Source organism: Melanerpes formicivorus, unplaced genomic scaffold (assembly GCF_026170545.1).
Source record: "Melanerpes formicivorus ecotype bairdi unplaced genomic scaffold, bMelFor1.0.p_v2 SCAF_50, whole genome shotgun sequence".
NCBI classification, from domain to species: domain Eukaryota; kingdom Metazoa; phylum Chordata; class Aves; order Piciformes; family Picidae; genus Melanerpes; species Melanerpes formicivorus.
The window spans coordinates 3080711-3099097 of NW_027142402.1; the positions used below are offsets into that span (position 1 = coordinate 3080711).

At 44.7% G+C, this 18387-nt stretch overlaps 1 protein-coding gene across 2 annotated transcripts in view; it reads right to left on the bottom strand.

Moving 5' to 3' along the window:
• The window catches only part of ATG5 (autophagy related 5), a 41675-nt gene extending 23323 nt beyond the window's left edge, over positions 1-18352 (bottom strand). Inside the window, exons 1-6 of one of the 2 annotated variants that reach the window (XM_068160469.1) lie at positions 18224-18352; positions 17236-17413; positions 15824-15951; positions 13315-13393; positions 9382-9544; positions 5738-5832 (exon numbers count right to left, since the gene is read on the bottom strand). In XM_068160469.1, coding sequence (XP_068016570.1) covers positions 5738-5832; positions 9382-9544; positions 13315-13393; positions 15824-15951; positions 17236-17343 — 573 coding nt within the window. In that variant the 5' untranslated portion in view covers positions 17344-17413; positions 18224-18352. Of the gene's footprint in view, positions 1-5737; positions 5833-9381; positions 9545-13314; positions 13394-15823; positions 15952-17235; positions 17414-17829; positions 18140-18223 lie in introns of those variants that run through there. The other variant, XM_068160470.1, reaches the window with a different exon arrangement.
• Between the last annotated feature and the right edge of the window lie 35 nt (positions 18353-18387).

Here is an 18387-nt window from a genome sequence, read left to right on the forward strand (position 1 = left end):
ATCCTAAATACCAGTCCAGGCTGGAGGGATGATGAAATTGAGAGCAGCCCTGCAGAAAAGGACTTGGGGGTCCTGGTGGATGAGAAGCTGGACATGAGCCAACAGTGTTTTCTTTTGTTTGCTTTCTTTTTCTCCCCAGTAATGAGACACTAGGGAAAATATTTGCCTACAAAAGCTTTTAGAACTTCTCATTTGTGAAGCTTTGGTTTTGAAGTAATCTAAAACTGGAGAAAGTGTGCTAGGGTTCCTTCAGTGCTGAACCATCAGTTCTTAGAATAAGCCACTCTGTGCACTCAACTGATGAGGAATCTGAGATCATTTTTTTCCCCTCTTCAGCACCAAATCGAGCTGAGCACAGCTGTTACAAACAGAGCAACCAGCATTTCACAGCATTCTCACATTCACTCAAACTTCCTCTTTGTAAAAGGAAGCTTGCAACAAATAAATTGACCTATTTGCAACAGGCCCTTTATGAAAACATCATTTTTTAATACACAGAACCACCACCAGTTAATTAAGGTATCACACACAGGTCTAGTCAAGAACATTTTGCACTAAGCAAGATGCTGCTGAAACCTGCTGTGTTGTGTTGCCCTCTTCAGGTCAACAGCACGTTTATTTTCTAGCTCTTTTGCTTGCTAAGTCCTTCCACTTCTACTTCTTCCACAAAGCATTTTCAGATTTGCAGTGTCAAGCAGCAGCCTTACTCTATCCCATCAGTGCCTCAAGCATTTTTGATCTAAAAAAATACCTATAAAAATAAACTTCTGGCCTCTAAGTCTCCCAAACTTCAACATTAATCTTGAGGATTATCAAAGTAGTGTTTGAGAAGATGACTAAAAACCAACTTCAGCACTGCTAAGCAAGCCTCATGGTGAGTGGCTCAAGGAGCTCAATGGATTCAGTTTAACAAAGAAAACTGAAGCTGCTGAAACCATCCCTAATCAACTTGGGGGCTAGAAAGGCAGATGACTTCAAAGAGGTGCAAGGCAAAACAGAGCCTGGAAACTGGAGGTGAAGCCAGACAACTTCAGCCTTAAAATGCAATGGAGGCTTTTCAGCCCAAACAAAAAGAGATCTTAATAACCTACCATACAAGGATGGAGTCAGTGTTACAAGAAAACTGTACAGGTGGACACAGTAGAACTGTTTGGGGTGTCATGGCAGGGGCCACACTGTGATGCTGATTTGCATATTTGTAGTGGGTTTTGCAGGTGATTATCTGAGCTCTGCCAATTAATGGGGAAATACAAATAAACCACCTTCAGCTGCCTGGGGAGGGCCACGCTGGAACTTCTGATTCATTTATTGAGCCAGACACTAATAATGTCTTAGAATATCTCATTTCCCCCTCCCACCTGGCTGTTTCTAGAGGACAGGTCACAACAGACATTTAAACCTCTGTAGACATCTCAGTAGTGCAACTCTGACAGAAAGAGCAAAGTGCTGGATCTGACCACTGCTTCAGTGAGCATGGAGAATTTCACTCACGTTACTAAGGCAGATAAACATCATAACAACTTGTGACTGGGACTTAATCACAACATCTTAAGGGAGCTGTGATAGGAAAAACTCATTCAAAGCTAAGGCCTATTATGTAATTAGGTAATAAAATTAATAACCTAATCAAAACACTTAGAAAATAAGAGGGACAGGAAATGCTCACTGGCACATCCCAGTACCCAAACAAAGGAACAAGCAAACAAACAATCCCAGATCATCTTCTTTTGGGCTGGCAAACGCACTACAGCCAGCCTGTGACTCAAGAAGAGCTTGTCATGGATAATTTGAATGCATTTTCTGTAAAACAATAAATCTTACTCTCAAGAATGCAATGCTCTTGACAGCTTTAAATCCTATACACTCACAGGGCATCGACTTCTTCCTGGCATCTGCTCCAGAGGAAAGAAGGATGACTGACAGGGAGAGAACAAGTGGGTGAGAATGACACAGAGAAGGAACAAGATACCAATACTCAGGGAATGAGCAAGACACCAAAACTTGGGGAGTGAGTGCACACTAAGTGTGCAACAACTGAGACTCCATCTGCAATATTGACAGCAGCCACTGGTTCATCAGGGTAGCCTCCATCAGCACGTAGAGACTCCTCTTACATGCCTGACTAATATGCCCCATCATGGTGCCTGGAGCCAAAGGCTGATGCAGACTTCCTGCTGTCTATCAGCCCTACAGTTTGTTCAAGTAGAAAGTGCAAAGCCAGCTGGCCTTACAAACACAGGGCAGAAGCCCTCCAGCTGAACTAGCTCTAGCACTCTGCAGGAAAAGCACCTCTTAAATGCATAATATACTCCAAACATTACTGTGGTTTTCTCCCTTGCTGTTAAAGAGCAAGTGAAAAAAACCCACTAGTGAAGTGACAGGCAAAAAGGTAAGGAAGTTGTCATGCAAGTGCCAGCTGAAGACACAGCAGCTTATACTTGTGATCAAGTGGGGCACTTTTTTTAAATGCAAGTCAAAGTGTCCCAAAGTTAATTACTATTTTCAAACCATCTCTGGTAGAAAAAGTTTCCACCTATGCCAAAGGCTCATCTGGTGCAAGCTCCTTATGACACAGTTTAGACTCTGACAGCTGGCAAGAAAATCTCCACTACCTCTCAGCAAACTTTGCAAGCTGCAAATGAGTTGATCCCTAGTGATAGCCAATCTTTACCTTCTACAGTAGATGTCAGGATTCTGGTTCAATCTGAGCTGCTGCACTTCATAGAAGAGGTGCTGGATAAGGGCTTTTAGAACCACCTGTGGTTGGTTTAGTTCTGACTTACTCAAGCACGACACTTACATTTTTTGCCATCTCTTTTCTCCCACACACCCCATCAGATTTGGATGCCACACGAGATATGATTCACATTATTCTTCAGAAATGTATTTTAATAGACTTTACAATTGAAAGAGCCTTTGGGGTTTGAAAAACATCAAGCTTTTAGTGCAAAGCAGATCAACCCCCTTTAGTGCATGCATTTTTTCCTGCACGTCACAGGCAATTGCTGCTGAGGCTGATTTTTCCTTAGTTGGTAACATAACCTACTACATTTCTTTGAAGGAAAACCAATTCATCCACCTCACACTGCCAAAACACAATCTGGGCACTTCCCTACATAGAATTTCCTTCCAATAATTTGGTGGCATGGAGACCAAGAGGAGGAATTCTGCCCACTGAAGGCAATACCTAGCAACCTGCTGCCATCCCCCTTAAGTGGTGGCACCCGTAAGTGTCTACAACACTGGGAAGTGCATAGGAAATAAATGTCCACTGTAAGAAGCAGGACAAGGGAGGTGACTCTGCCCTTCTGATCTGCTCTTCTGAGGCCCCACCCAGAGCACTGCATCCAGTTCTGGTGCTCCCAGCATGAGGGGGACATGGAACTGCTGGAGCAGGTCCAGAGGAGGCCATGAAGATGATCAGAGGGCTGGAGCTGTTCAGCCTAAAGAAGAGAAGGCTCCAAGGGGACCTTAGAGCAGCCTCCCAGTACCTGAAGGGGCCACAGAAAAGCTGGGAGGGACTTTTTACAAGGGCTTGTAGCAATAGGATGAGGGGCAATGGATTGAAGCTTGAGGAGGGCAGATTTAGAAGGGAGATTAGGAAGAAATTCTCTATAGTGAGGGTGAAGAGACACTGGCAGAGGTTGCCCAGGGAGGCCATGGATGCCCCCTCCCTGGAGGTGTTCAAGGCCAGGTTAGATGATGCTGGGTTGGGTGGGGGTTAAACACATCTGAATACTTTTTCTCAAGGATCAGTTACTTCAGCATATGCAAGTCTGCCACTAAGTACTGCTCAGTTTAAGTTAACCATAGCTCACTCTGTAAAATGAAGTTAAAACTACAGGAGTTGAGCACCTTGTTGAAATCAAATTGCAATCTCACCCTTTTTAACACTTTCTAAAGACCCCTTTCAGTACTTGGATTTTTCTGATGAGCAACAATCAGTGCACAAACCAACAAACCAAACCAAAATAGCTACAAACACCTGCATCCAGTCTTTTCTCAAAGAAAGAGGAACAATACTGAAAATACTTAGCAATATCCAGAGGGGCATTACTGAAAATGAGCTACACTAACCTCTCCAAAGGCTGTCTCAGCATCACAGGATTATTGAGGCTGGAAAAGACCTCTGAGATCATCAAATCCAGCCTATGACCTAACACCACAACATCAGCTAAACCAAGTGCCACATCCAATCTTTATTGGTGTTTGGTCTTGTACTCTTAGTTACATAGCTTGGGTTTAAACTACAGCTAGCAAAGGCTTCCAATTGAAAAGATAATGAGAATCAAGAGAAGTACTGCTGGTTGAAGGGATAGATATGGATGAATTAGGCTTAATTTTTCAAAAGCAAGCTTTACTGGCATGAAATCATGTGATATCACAGAAAATTTCCCTTAAAGGTCTCTACCTTATTCAGACAGCAAAGCCTCCATGTGGCAAACCCACTTACGTGGTTTCTATGAAAAGGCTCAAACACCCCCACACCCACCAGAGAACAAACAAACAACTCAGTCAAAAACCAAACAAAATGCTGTGAGTGAGCTACTTTTCCTGACAGATGCTTTCTGATGCTCAGACAAGCCTTGCCATCTGCTCTGATCTCTGACAGAATAAGTGACTTCCGTTCTCAATCTAAGGTTTCGCTATGATGGTACAAATGTGACATTAAAAGTTCCTTCAGTCCCATTGTAAGGGCTGTGCAGGTTTGTAGGGTCACTGAAGTCTGTTGTAAAGGAGTACCAGAATATTCAGTGCTGTGGATAAAGGACTGGTTTTTTGGTAGTGACAGGTGCAAAACTTAGACATGCCCAGATGAAAGTGTTTCAAAGACAAACCAGCACAGAACTGTTTCCTTTACAAGGAAGCCACAGGAATTTTGTGTAAGCTTTTAACCATACTCAATTCCTAACTGCATCATGACCTTAATACCATAAAAACTAAGGAAACATTATTGATTCAAGGTCCCTTCCAACCCAAACCACTCTCTGAATCCATGAATTTGTAAGGATTTCAAAGAATATCTCTCCAAACAGACTGCTGGGAAAAAGAGAGCCCTGGTGGTATTAAACCTGAGAAAAGATTCAAAGGTGCTCATGGATTGTGAAGTACTCAGTCAGAAAAGAAGGACATAGAACTGTTGGAGCAAGTTCACAGGAGGGCCACAAAGATGATCCAAGGGCTGGAGCACCTCTGCTATGAAGACAGGCTGAGGGACCTGGGATTATTCAGCCTGGAGAAGAGCCTTGGGGGGGACATTATAGCTGCCTTCCAATACCTGAAGGGAATTTGCAGGAAGGCTGGAGAAGGACTTTCCATAAGGATATCTAGCAACAGGACAAGGGGGAATGGTTTGAAGCTGAGGTTAGACTGGATCTTAGGAAGAAGTTCTTCAGTAGGAGGGTGTAACACTCTGGAAGAGACTGCCCAGGGAGGCTGTGGATGCCTCCTCCCTGAGTGTGTTCAAGGCCAGGCTGGATGAGGCCCTGAGCAACCAACTCTAATTGAGAGTTGTCCCTGCCTGTGGTGGGGCGGTTGGAGCAGATGATCTCTGAGGTCCCTCCCAACCTAAGCCATTCTATGGTCTCAATCCATGATCTATGCCACTGCTCTCACCTTACAACAGCAGCAGGAACAGTGGCCTATGCAGTGGGTGAGGGAAAAAGGTTACTCCTGACAGGTTTGACTTGAACCTGGCAGAGTTTGGTAGAAGCAGGTTTATTGCATGGTCTCCTACCTGATAAACTCTAAACGGGATGTATCGAAATCCACTCTCCTCTGCAGGGTACTCCATGAGCTTTCGATTTATTGCCCAGAACTGCTCAAATTTATCTGGGAAGGGAAAAGGAGATTTTATTAGGATTAGTCAAATATGTTCTTTTTCAGGTACATGAAACAATATGCAGACTCTTCATCGCAGAAGTTTGACCTGCATGAATTTGTTTTCCCCACATGTCTCTTCCCCAGTTAGCCTGAAGCCAAAGATGAGCCACTGCACTGACCTATGAAAACAGTCATGCAGCAACTTACTGAACTGAAATAGAAAGCAACTTCAATCTCCATCAGACAAAGACTGGGCCACAATTTATGGAACTCATTATCTCAGTTAACAGTGTCAGCTTCTCCACTCCCTGGTCCACACTGTACGGTCTCACAGTTTGTCAAAACCATCTAATTGCTCTTAACTATAGACAAATGCAGAGTAACTCAAGCAGCAGAAAGATTTCTTCAGGGTTTCACATTTCTACATGCAGACCCTAAAATGCTCTGCAACCATGGATGATGCAATCAGAAAACACACTGCCAGCTTCGTGGCACAACCTGAAAATAAAAGTTTATGTCTGGAACATATTTTTGTTAATATTATCCAAGCAAATCAGGTTAGCAAAGTAGCCTGAGGCAGCACCATTTCATCGTGTTCAGACATCACAGGAACAGAATTTTTATTGCACTCAGTGTATTGAAGACAGATCTAGGGGAGGAAAGGCTTTTTTACACATGCAAATCAATTATTCAAATCAAGCAAACAACTAACAGCACAAAGGACAGAGAGGAATGTGAAGAGCTAATATAGCTGCTGCCAGCCTTACTGCAGAAGGCAGCTTTAAAAGGGGAAGAGAGCAAGGGATAAACTTCCACAGAGGCCCTAGCTCTCTAAGACACCTAGCAGAGCAGATGTTTCTTCAGAAGGAACACAGAACTGCAAGCCCACTCCTCAGCACAATGTGCAGCTGAGTCTCAAGAAACCTGGGGGTGCAACTGCACCAGAATGCAGCTCCCCTGAAGCAAAGTAGAATTCAGGTATCTATTCATGAAACAAAGGGTCTTCCTTCTGGCTTCCAGAACTGCTGATAAGAGTTAAAGCAACAGCAGAAAGGTGAAAGCCTGAGGTTCGCTTTGCTCCGGTGTACGGCACAGATGCTTGCCAGCGAGCTCAAAGACACTCTTCCTACATACTTCAGGGGTTACAACACCTTCCTTTTCCTGACTGAATGTGACAAGACAGGAATTTCCAAGAAACTGTGAAGAACTCCTGCCAGGCATTCTGCAGGAGCATTTCCTGATACTTATCTCAAAGTACCTCCACACCCTTGTTTTCCCATTAGCAGCAAGTGCCTCTTGACAAGCACTTACCTGAGCTGCAGTCAACACCACCACACAGCACCTGCCTCAGAGCAGCAGCTGCCTGGACTCAGGCTGCTAAGCCCACAGTTGGGAAGCTCAGCAGATGAGAGTGACCAGCCTGAAGCTGAATGTACCCAAGCATTTGGGAACCCCAGCCTATGGAGTCAGATGTTTACTACTCCAGTGTGTGACACAAAGAACTGCATCCTCCTCACTAACCCAGTCAGCAGTCTCTTAAATAAGGGATCTGTGTATTAGGAGATAACCTACTTGAACAAAAATAAAGCAAAGAGGAGGACACCCCTGCTGGCTCCAGGGGGGTTGGACTAGCTGACCTTTGGAGGTCCCTTCCAACCCAAACCATTCTGATTCTCTGCAAACCAGAAGGGGTGAGAGGAGGCATGTAAAGGTTACTATGAATCCTCAGCAGCTGTTACCAGCACAAGACTTTGCCACAAATTCACTATTACAGTTCTTCCCCTAAAAGCCATCCACAGGCAACTGAAAAAGTATTTCCTTTCCAGTAGAAAGGTTTATAGCAAATCACACTTGCAATTGGCAGCTACGTTTCTCCAAACAAGCAAAATTAGACTTTTTTTTCCTCCTTTCCCCCCCCCCCGCCCAAGAAAATGTTAAGTTTACTACATATCCTGTAAGTCCTGCTATCACTCTTGAAACAAATAACACTTCCTATATTTAAGAACTGAAGCAAATGGTTTGAAGTTTCACAGAAAAAAAAAGAAGCCTGCAGATGTAGGATTACTCACAGGGCAGCTATTGGCAAATGCTGCTTGCTTTTCTTTTTTGTGGTTGTTCATTCTGTTTCACAAAAGGGGCTGAAAAATTGTAACATCTCAAACGAAAGCCTCCCAAAACATCTTGAAAGGTGCAACGTGCTTAAAAAGAGCTCTCTTGGTTTCACAAGCTTTTCTTGTTTCTCTTCTATGAAGGGCTGAGAAATTAAAATTAGCACTTGGAAGCATTCAAAAAAGGTTGTTTAAGAGAACATTTAGGAGCTGGATTCCACAGGTGCAATTTTTCATGAGGTACAGTGAAACCTTCTTGAAACCAACCTTGCTGGGCAACCTTTGAGCTTAATATGATAAACTTAAGGTTTCCCTACAACCAAAGATCCTCTTGGACAAATAAGCAACTAAAAGATGGAGCCCAAGGTGAGCATGGAAAGACATCAACGTTGATTTGTTCTCTTACCTTACATATTGAGAGTATCAAGGTTCTTTAACTTCTGGTTAAGAAGAGAACCTTAATCCCCACCATTTCAGTGTCTCTTCAATTCTTCTGTCCTTATTCTACTCATAGTACAACTCACTACACTCATAGCTCATAGACTCATAGAATGGTTTAGGTTGGAAGGGACCTTGAAGATCATCTAGTTCCAACCTCCCTGCCATGGGCTCAACACAGACTAAACATCTTTATGCTTCCAGCTTCTGTAAAATGAATTTACCAGTCATTAATATAAATAACAGCTTTGGCAGATGAGGAAGCCACATGGAAAGTGGCTTTACTACCCATCCCAGAGAGCAGGGTCTGAAATACCTAAAGCTTTACTGAGAAGGCCTCTAAGAAAGGTAAGAAATTAAAAAGAAGAGATGAAAAGCAAAAGAAGTTTTACTTTGCACTGCAACATAGATTCCTGCCATGTGTGTAAGGTAAGAACATGAATTAACTTCAGAACACCCTGTTCTGATTTTTGTTGGCTGGCTTTTTCAACTCAACACTTAACTCATGCAGAAACCTTTGTGAAAGCCAAAGTGATATTTGCAATAAGAAATTCATTTGGTGGAGTAAAAGTTATTAACCTGCTGGGCAATTCTTTTGGAAGCCTACCTGTAGGGTTCATCAGTGGCAATTTCATCTTACTTTATGGTCCAAGACTGTTAAAGCAGAACATTTATATCTCCAGGGACCTCCCAAATAAAAACCATCAAAGTACACCAGGCAGTACTTATCCATTTATTTTACTGCAAGCTTTGGGTCAGGGAAACAGAGTTGTGACTCAGTTTAGTTTCTTGAGTAACTCACACCACATTTGGATTATCCCAGAGATGGAGACTTAAGTTAAAAGCACTTAAATTAGGAAAAACAATTAATAACAACAATCAATTAATAACAAATTACCTTTTCCACAGACTAAAATTCTGCAGAATTGAAATCCCACATCATCACTGCATTTGGAGCAACTATTAGCATGCTAGACCTAAATATAAGCAACACTAGATGCACTATATTTACCATTCTGTAATCCCATCCACAGCTGCTTGTGATCCTTTTTTTGCATCTCATTGATGACTTGACTTTTGTGCTTCAAAGCATCTGCTTCTTTTATGCAAGCCATAAAATGAGCTTCAATTACATCCTTAGAATGGCAGTGGAGAAGATCCTTTTCTGGAAAATTCTACAGGGAAAAGATAGGTAAAGAGCAATAAAGGCATCACACCCCTTAGAAGATGAAGAGCAAATGGTGATTTTAAGGAGGTTTACACACTGGAGTTTTCTGCCTCTGGAAGAAGGTAGCAAGTGTTCTCTCACTTTGCTGACAAAACATTCTAGGAAAAGCAGAAACGCCACAATTTTCCTGCAATACCAGAACTGAAAGCATTCAACCTCAACTTAATACACACATTAAATACATGACAGAAATAAATGGCACAAATAAGTTAGTATTTAGGCCCTTACATGCAAGAGTCAGGAAATGAAGAGCTTTAACATGTTCTCAAGCAGGTGTTCAATTCTCTGGCAGTGAACATGAGAAAAGGGGAAAAAAACCCAAGTGAGAGGCACCCAATTCCTGTTGACAATGGTGGTTTAGTAAGCATTTCTATGCAGGCCTTGGAAAAGTGTTTCCTTCAAGATTCACCATCCACATACATGAACCATATGCCAATGCACTCATTCTTCCTTCTCCTATCACTGGGCACTACCAAAAAGAGCCTGACACTCACCCCTCAGATATTTACAGACATTGATCAGATCCCCTCTCAGCCTTCTCTTCTCCAGACTAAACAGCTCCAGGCCTCTCAGTCTTTCTTCACAGCACAGATGTTCAAGTCCTGCAATCATCCTCACAGCCTCCACTGGACTCTCTCCAGCAGATTCCTGTCTCTTACCTCCTGTGTGTGCCAACTGCTTGCTGTGTGACTTAATTCTGTACCCCTTTATTTGGGTAGAGCTGGCACACTGCATGGGCACAGCTCCTACTCCTCAGGTAACTTTTATCCTCCCAGTAAATGACAAGTACCTTTCCCAATTAGTTTATTAAGGAATTCCAGAAGTAAATCTTGTTCAGGTACCAACCCAGATTTATTTGGAAGTCAACTAACCAGAAGTTCAGCACTGGGTTGCTCTTCCTCTTTTCTTTTACCAACACTGTTACTTGCCACTGTCAAATGACACAGGCATTCATTATCACAAGTTAACTGTCTTTAGTTTTCAAAGTTAAAAAACCCAGCATGTTTTACCTCCTACACTTACAGCAAACTACAGCAATGACAGAACATTAGAATCCATAAGAGATATATCCTGTGGCACAGAGAACATCTCCTGGGGAAGCATCCACATGTTTGTGTTCAAATACCACAGAGGGTTTTTATTCTTCCAAAATGATTCATTTCAAACCCCCCTCATGCATGCTTCTGGCTTCCAGAACATCTCTTAGCAGTTTCACAATTTATCCATATGCCACATGGAAAAGTTCATAGATTCATGGAATTGTTTGGGTTGGAAGGGACCTTGAAGATCATCTAGTTCCAACCCCCCTGCCATGGGCAAGTTCTTTTCCACTCCACCTGACCCAGTTTAGCCAAGACAGCCAAGACAACAGCTGTTGTTACAGAACAGCCTGATGCAGTCCATCGAGTCTTGGGTGGAGAGGCAGGCAGCAGCAGATAAGGGCTTCAGCAGAGGGAGCACATTAGCCTTTCCCCTGGCACACCTGCTGTCTGCTCCCACAGTGCTACCATTTCCAGAGTGGCTCTACTGCCCAAAACCTGGAGAGCAGTTCCCATGCTGAGAACATGAACAGTGCTAAGCAGGGCACAGAATAGCATGAGAGGAGTTTAACAGGAAGGGATAAATTTCCCTTCTCCTCGTAAAGCCACACCTGGGTAACAACCACAACTTCCCAGACCACAGCCTCTCATGCTTCTCAGACCTCAGCAGCCTGTTCAAGCTCATCCTTCTACAGCTATTTAAGGAAACTGTATTTCAATTTTACTAGAGATATAACTGCAGGTTATTTTATTGCATGCCAGAAGGACAAATGAGTAAACTGTTTCCTCAATGCAAACAATAAGTGTTTTCATTGTTTGGTCTGCACACAGAGCACAGCAGGACAATTCCAAGTATCTGTTAACTTTCAAACTTCTGCTAACAGAAATAAACCTATTCATGTTTTCAGACTTTAAACAAAGAAAACTGATGGGGGGAGGGGCAGTTATAAAACCCACTCTTTACAGATGTTCAAGGTACCTGATGTTGCCTGCATGTGCTTTGATAAAAGAAAGGAGAAAGCCATGACTGCACAAGTTAAACCCCACAAGAATCTCATACTGCTCTATTAGGCCAAAGAGAAAAACCTGGCCCTTTGAAGAATAACTGTACACAAATGACATGAACAACCCAGGCAGGAATCCCACACCTAAACTATTTAGCTGTGACAAACTGTACCACATGGAAATGTCTGCACTATTTTTTACCTACTTTTGACACATTCTGGTGATGTTTTGCCCTTAAGGATTAAGAAGGGTTCATTTAAATAAACTTTCAGAGTAGATGAAAAAGAGGAAGAGAGATTAAGCAGGTGCTTAATCCAAGGTGTTTTACTTTTAAAAACTGAATTACAGCAGCTGTTTAAAGTAACACTGCCTCAGCAGCAAATCAGTTCTGCTGATCTTTAATGTGCACCTTTGAGACAAAACTTAGCTGATCTTTTGGCAAGTAGCAATATAAAGACATTGAAGTCAGTTTCCATTACTACACTACCCAGTATGAGGACACAAAGCTGTTAGAGCAAGTCCCAGGTAGGGCCACAAAGATGATCCAAGGGCTGGAGCACCTCTGCTATGAGGACAGGCTGAGAGAGGTGGAGTTGTTCAGCCTGGAGATGACTCTGGGGGGACCTTAGAGCTGCCTTCCAATACCAGAAGGAATCCCATGGGAAGGCTGTAGAGGGACTTTTCCTGAGGGTGTCTAGAGACAGAATAAGGGGGAATGGTTTGACACTGAGGGAGAGCAGGGTTAGACTGGAGCTGAGGAAGAGGTTCTTCAGTAGGAGACACTGGAATAAGCTGCCCAGGGAGGTCGTGCATGCCTCCTTGCTGGGGGTGTTCAAGGCCAGGTTAGATGAGGCCTTTAGCACCTGAATTGAGAAGCATCCCTGCCCATGGTGAGGACGTTCGAGTAGATGATCTGAGGTCCCTTCCAATCTAAGCCGCTCCAGGATTCTATGAAATTGCAATTAATTATTGAAGAGATCAACATTTCCAAAGCAGTTGTGATTTTGACTTCAAAACACAGCTGATTAATGTCTGAATGCAGTTCAGAGTATGAAAGAATCCTACACCAAAGCTAACCCTGCACAAGCACTCTTCTGAGCAAAGATCAGGAGTGCTGTGAAGTCTGACCTAATGGTTTTACAAAGTGTAATCACACTGATGTCTCTCCTGTGACTAAGCTGTCACAAGATCAAACTCCTTTCACTCAGTTCTCTAAAGGGGACCCTCATGAAGCACAGCAGCCTTCTCTGACTTCAGGGATTTCTACAGCATCTCCTATGCACGCTCATGCCTCAAAGGATGAGCATTTCTCAATCTTGCCAAACTCCCTTTAACTCCATCTGACTGAATTAAAACCCTTATAGAAAGCTGTTCTCCTATCTCTACTCAGTGGCACTGACACAGTCTCACCAGTTATCTTGAAACAACTTTTTTGGATTTTCAGGTTCTGACAGAATCATTTTCAAATGGAGGTACTCTGAAAGCACATAAAGTCTCATGGAAAAGGCCTGGACATGAACAGGAGACTTTGTTTCTTCTTCAGGAATCACCTATTCTTCAAGTCATAACATTCACCTGCTTATAAAGCAATGATGAAACCTTTTCCTAGCTCCCAAATTCCATGTCATCCCACACTCACTTGTTCTGTACAGAAGGTGTATTTCAGTTTTACCTTGAAGTGCACTGTGATGCTCCAGGGAAGGGCTGTATTTGATGCATGCAGATCAAACAGCAAACCAATTGGGTAATGCCTCAAAAAACATAGAAAAGGATAGTAAATGAACATAGAAGTTGTACATTTAATTCTACACAAAACAGTTAACATTTCCTGCATTTACAGGGGAAAAAAAACCTTGTTTGACTCCCACAATTAATGCTCATTATTCCTCATTCAGACAAGTTAACTAAGCAAGTATAAAGGACTGACAGAATTCTGGCAGAGTCAAGTCTGGAAGTACATGTTCAATATCTGCAATCTAAAAGAGTTGCCTTCAAGCTGTGCTCACAAACCACTGCTGCTTTTGCAACAGTCCAAGTGGCCTAGAGCTGCTCTGTGGAACCCTTCAAACCAGCAGGGTTTTTTGTAGATAAAAAGCTTGATAATAGCAGGAATAGCTGGTTTGACAAAAAAAAGCAGACATGCCTTCAGATATCTAAAAGTCATGGCTTTATACCACACTGACCCTTAACATCTCTTCCCTTTCCCATTTCCTTGATGTCACTGTGGATAATAAGTAGTTAAGTGAAAAAAAATACCCTCTGTGTAAAAGGCTGAAAGAGGATACACCAAGATGGACTTTTTATCTTCACTATCAAAATAAGAAAGGAAGGGGAGGGGGAAAAAAAATAGATTAAGTGGAGTTTTGTATTTCAGTGGTTTTCTGGAGTAGGTGAGTTAGACAAAGAAGCTGCTTCCTCCAAACATTCATTTCTGTCTCCTTTAAATTCACTCAAGGCACAGCCTCCAGCACTATCAGGAATATCTATCCCATACACAAAGCTCCCACAGGCACTTTAAGGAGGTCTTTCTGCAATTTGCTCCTAAGCAGACACTAGCAAGACTTTAATTTTTCTCTCCTTTGTGTTCAGCACACCAAGCTCTTCTCTTTCAGAAGTCCTGACTGAAAGAGCTTCACTGGCTTTTCCTTCCACACAGAGATAAACACAGCCTGGACTGCAAACTCAGCAGCTTCACCGAGTGAAATGGGATTGATCACAAGATGCAGAGCCCAGCACGTACATAAGTTTTGAAAGTCCAGAGAGCAACAACCAAGAGCTCTGCTCTAACAGCACCTGTGCCAAGCCAGCTCCCTGACCTGCTGAAGGCTCACACAGCAATGCTTGAGCACCCTCTACGGGTGAGCTAACCCCGAAGCCAGGGCAAAGCCAACACAGCAGAAAAACGAGAGACAAAACAGTACAATTCTTGGATCACAGAATAACAGAATGTTAGGGGTTGGAAGGAATCTCACAGGATCATCTAGTCCAGAGCAGGACCACCTAGAGTAGGTAACACAGGAACACATCCAGGTGGGTTTTGAATGTCTCCAGAGAGAGACTCTACCACCTCTCTGCTCCAGGGCTCTGTCACCCTCACAGTGAAAAAGTTTTTCCTTCTGTTCCCATGGAACCTCCTCTGCTCCAGCTTGCACCCACTGCCCCTTGTCCTATCACTGGAGTTCCCTGGAGTGCCCTGCTCCATCCTCCAGACACTGCCCTTCACATCTTTTTCAACATGAATGAGGTCATCCCTCAGGTTCCTCTTCTCCAAGCTGAAGAGACCCAGCTCCCTCAGCCTGTTCTCAAAAGGAAGTATCAAGAAAGTATCCAGATTTTGGGGGGCATCCTACTGCAAGAAACAGCCAAGCCCAAAGCACAAGCACTTCATATTACAGAAACAACTAGAACAACAGTTGCAGCATAACCTCTGCCTTCACATACAGGCAGAATAATCAGAGATATGCTCAACATTGAACTCTCTTCTCTTTTTCTCAAACAACTGGCTCTTCTTACCCATTTTGAAACCCAGTGAATAGTTTAGGAAAAGTACTGACTGCAGCCCAGAAGGCCAACCATGTCCTGGGCTGAATCAAAAGCAGGGTGGCCAGCAGCACGAGGGAGGTGATTCTGCCCCCTCTGCTCTTGTGAGACCCCACCTGGAGCACAGTGTCCAGTTCTGGTGCCTCCAGCATTAGCAGGACATGAAGCTGCTAGAGCAGGTCCAGAGGAGGACACAAAGATGATCAGAGGGCTGGAAAAAACTCCCCTATGAGGACAGGCTGAGAGAGTTGGGGCTGTTCAGTGTGGAAAGGAGAAAAGGCTCTGGGGAGAACTTAGAGTGGCCTTCCAGCACTTGAAGGGGGATAAAAGAAAGTCTGGAAGGGACTTTTTACGAGGGCTTGTTGTGATAGGAAGAGGGGGAATGGAATGAAGCTTGAGGAGGGGAGATTTAGACTGGGGATTAGGAAGAAATTCTTAACAGTAAGGGTGGTGAGACACTGGAACAGGTTGCCCAGAGAGGTCATGAATGTCCCCTCTCTGGTGGTGTTCAAGGTCAGGTTGGATGAGGAGGTGTCCCTGGCCACGGCAGGGGCTTTGGAAGTGGATGATCTTTCAAGGTCCCTTCCAACCCAAACCATTCTATGAACCCCTGAGTAAAGGCTCAAAGTTAAGCAACTCACCATTTCAGTGGTGTACCTTCATATTCAAACCAGATTTCACTAACTTCCTCTTGTCTCATCACTTTCTGAAAGTGTTTCTTCACTTTGTCTGTTACCAGGGTCAAGTAGCTTATCCTTGGCAAAAGCAACTGAAAGAGAAAACATAAATTGGGGAAGCTTTAGGCATACACAAAATGTACAGATTATTGTTCATTTAGGAATAAGGAACTTCATAACCAAAAGTCAGTCAGAATTCTTCCCTCCTCCTTTAAACTAAGATGCCTTGTAGACAGTTTAGTTATTGCTGGTCACTATTTTGGCTATGATATTAGACATTGTTTATAGATATCAGAATCAGAAAGAAGAAAACATGGACAGTAACTCCAGAGTAAGTTCTGATGAAAGAGAATGGATTTGTCTTTGAGCTAATGCTGCTTTAGGCTACTAATCTGCACACATCAGTGAAACAACTACATTTTAGGGCTATAGAAAACTACCACAGATCAAGACTCACCAGCATCACAGTCAACAAGTCACTTGACATTTGATCTTTTAGGTAACATATGATTTTCCCTTTTCCATCTGTTACTCCTATTACCATCATCATATTGTTTCTACTCTCTTTCACAGGAGTCTAATTCAGCAAGGTGGTTAATCACAGCCTTCAGTTTTACAGGGAGAACAACCTCACTAAATTCATGTATGCAGTCAAGTGAGAATTGTTTGGTACCTCCACGGACTTTAGTAACAATATAATCACAGAATCATAGAATGGTCTGGGGACCTCCAAAGGTCATCCAGTCCAACCCCCTCTGCAGTCAGCAGGGTCATCCTCTACTAGATCAGGCTGCCCAGTGCCCTGTCGAGCCTCACTCCAGGGATAGAGCCTCAACTACCTCCCTGGGCAACCTGTTCCAACGTTCCACTATTCTCACGGTAGTGAGCTTGTCCTTGTTCCTAACATCCAGCTGTCAGTGATCTTAGTGTTGAAGACTGCACAAAGCTCTGGCTGAGGTTACTTCTGCAGTAAGGTAGCATAAAGGCTCTGCCTCTCCTAGTCAGGCATACAAACTCAGGCAGAATCTTCTCCCTTTGGCAAATTGACTTTTCCATAATTTAAGATGGTAGTTGGGTTGCAGCTGACAATCTTAAAGGTGTTTTCCATCTCTAGTGATTCTATGACTCTGTAAGATCTTAATTATCTGTGACAAGTTTCTCTCACTGGTGAAACAAGCTTAAAGGTTTGAAACTGCTGTCAAAAGTGACAAACCATGCAGCATGGTCATGTGCTTTGCTTTCAGAAGGTAGGAGGAATAGGAAGGAAAATGTTGGGGTTTATTTTTCACATCATGTAGCAGAACACATGCTGAGAATGAAGGAAGCAAACCCAACTATGGCACTGGAGTGTCTGTGCCTGCCTTTGTTATACTCACATAGTAAGGTTCAGCTTCCCTTTCAGTTATCTCATCCTGATAGAGAGTGAAACAGGTTGGTATTCGTCCGAACCACACATCCCGAAGCACATCTTTGTCATCTGTCATTCTTCCAATGGACAGTGAAGCACATGTAGATCACTTTGGGTCTTCAGCTAGAACTGTAACCCAGTTCCCCCTAAAAGAGAGAAGTCAGCAATACCGCAACTAAAATCACATCTCGTTAAAGGCTCTCCCGTAGCTACTTTCCTTCAAGCACGATCAAGGCTGTCACTCAGCACCAGTTTGTACAAGAAGAGGATGAGTTAGGCACTTCCCCAGCTACAAACACACGGTGGATGTCGAGTGAATGAGCATTTTCTGAGCCTGCACCAACCGTAGAGGCAAAGGCACCTTTCTCGTCACCGCCTTACCGTCACCCTGCAGCTCCCACACCCCCCTGAGGCCTCGGACCCGGGGGCAGCCAGCACAGCCCATGCCCGCAGGCTCGCAGGACAGGCAGCGGCGCGGACACCGAAGCAAGTGTCTCAACGGCGGGGCCGGGGCCCGGGGGTCAGTCACCGAGACCCAAGGACAGGCCCCAACGTCGCCCACCTGGAGTTCGGGGGCGCCCCACCAGCAGGCTTGGGGCGGCCCGCAGCAGCGGCCCGGCCAGGCCCCGCGAAGTCTGTCGGTCTCCTTCCCTCCCTCCTTGCCCAGCAGCCGCCCGAGGTGAATCAGCAGCGCACGGTGCGGCGGCGCTCCCGCCTCGTGGGGCCAGACCGAGCAGCGCTACGGCGGCGCTCCCCCGGCGTGCTCTCCCCGGGCAACGGCAAGGCCGGGGGGAACGAGGAGGGCGGATCACAGCGGCCCCGCCCCAGCCCCAGCCCACCGTGGACGAGCGGCGCCTCGCGGGAGCGGGAGCCGGAGCCGGCCCCGGGCAGCCCTGCCGAGGCTGGGAGCGGGCGAGGGGAGGAGGAGGCGGAGGGGAAGCGGACGCGGCCGGTACCTCAGCGGCGGGGCGCGGGGCGTGCGGCGCCGGGCAGGAACGGAACCGGGGCCCCACCCCCAGCCTCGGCCCTCCCCGGGCGTACGCGCTGTCCGCCGCGCGGCTTCCGCCAGGCTCTCACCGGCGCCGGAAGCCGGAAGTGGCCCCGGCCGGAAGCGGGGCGG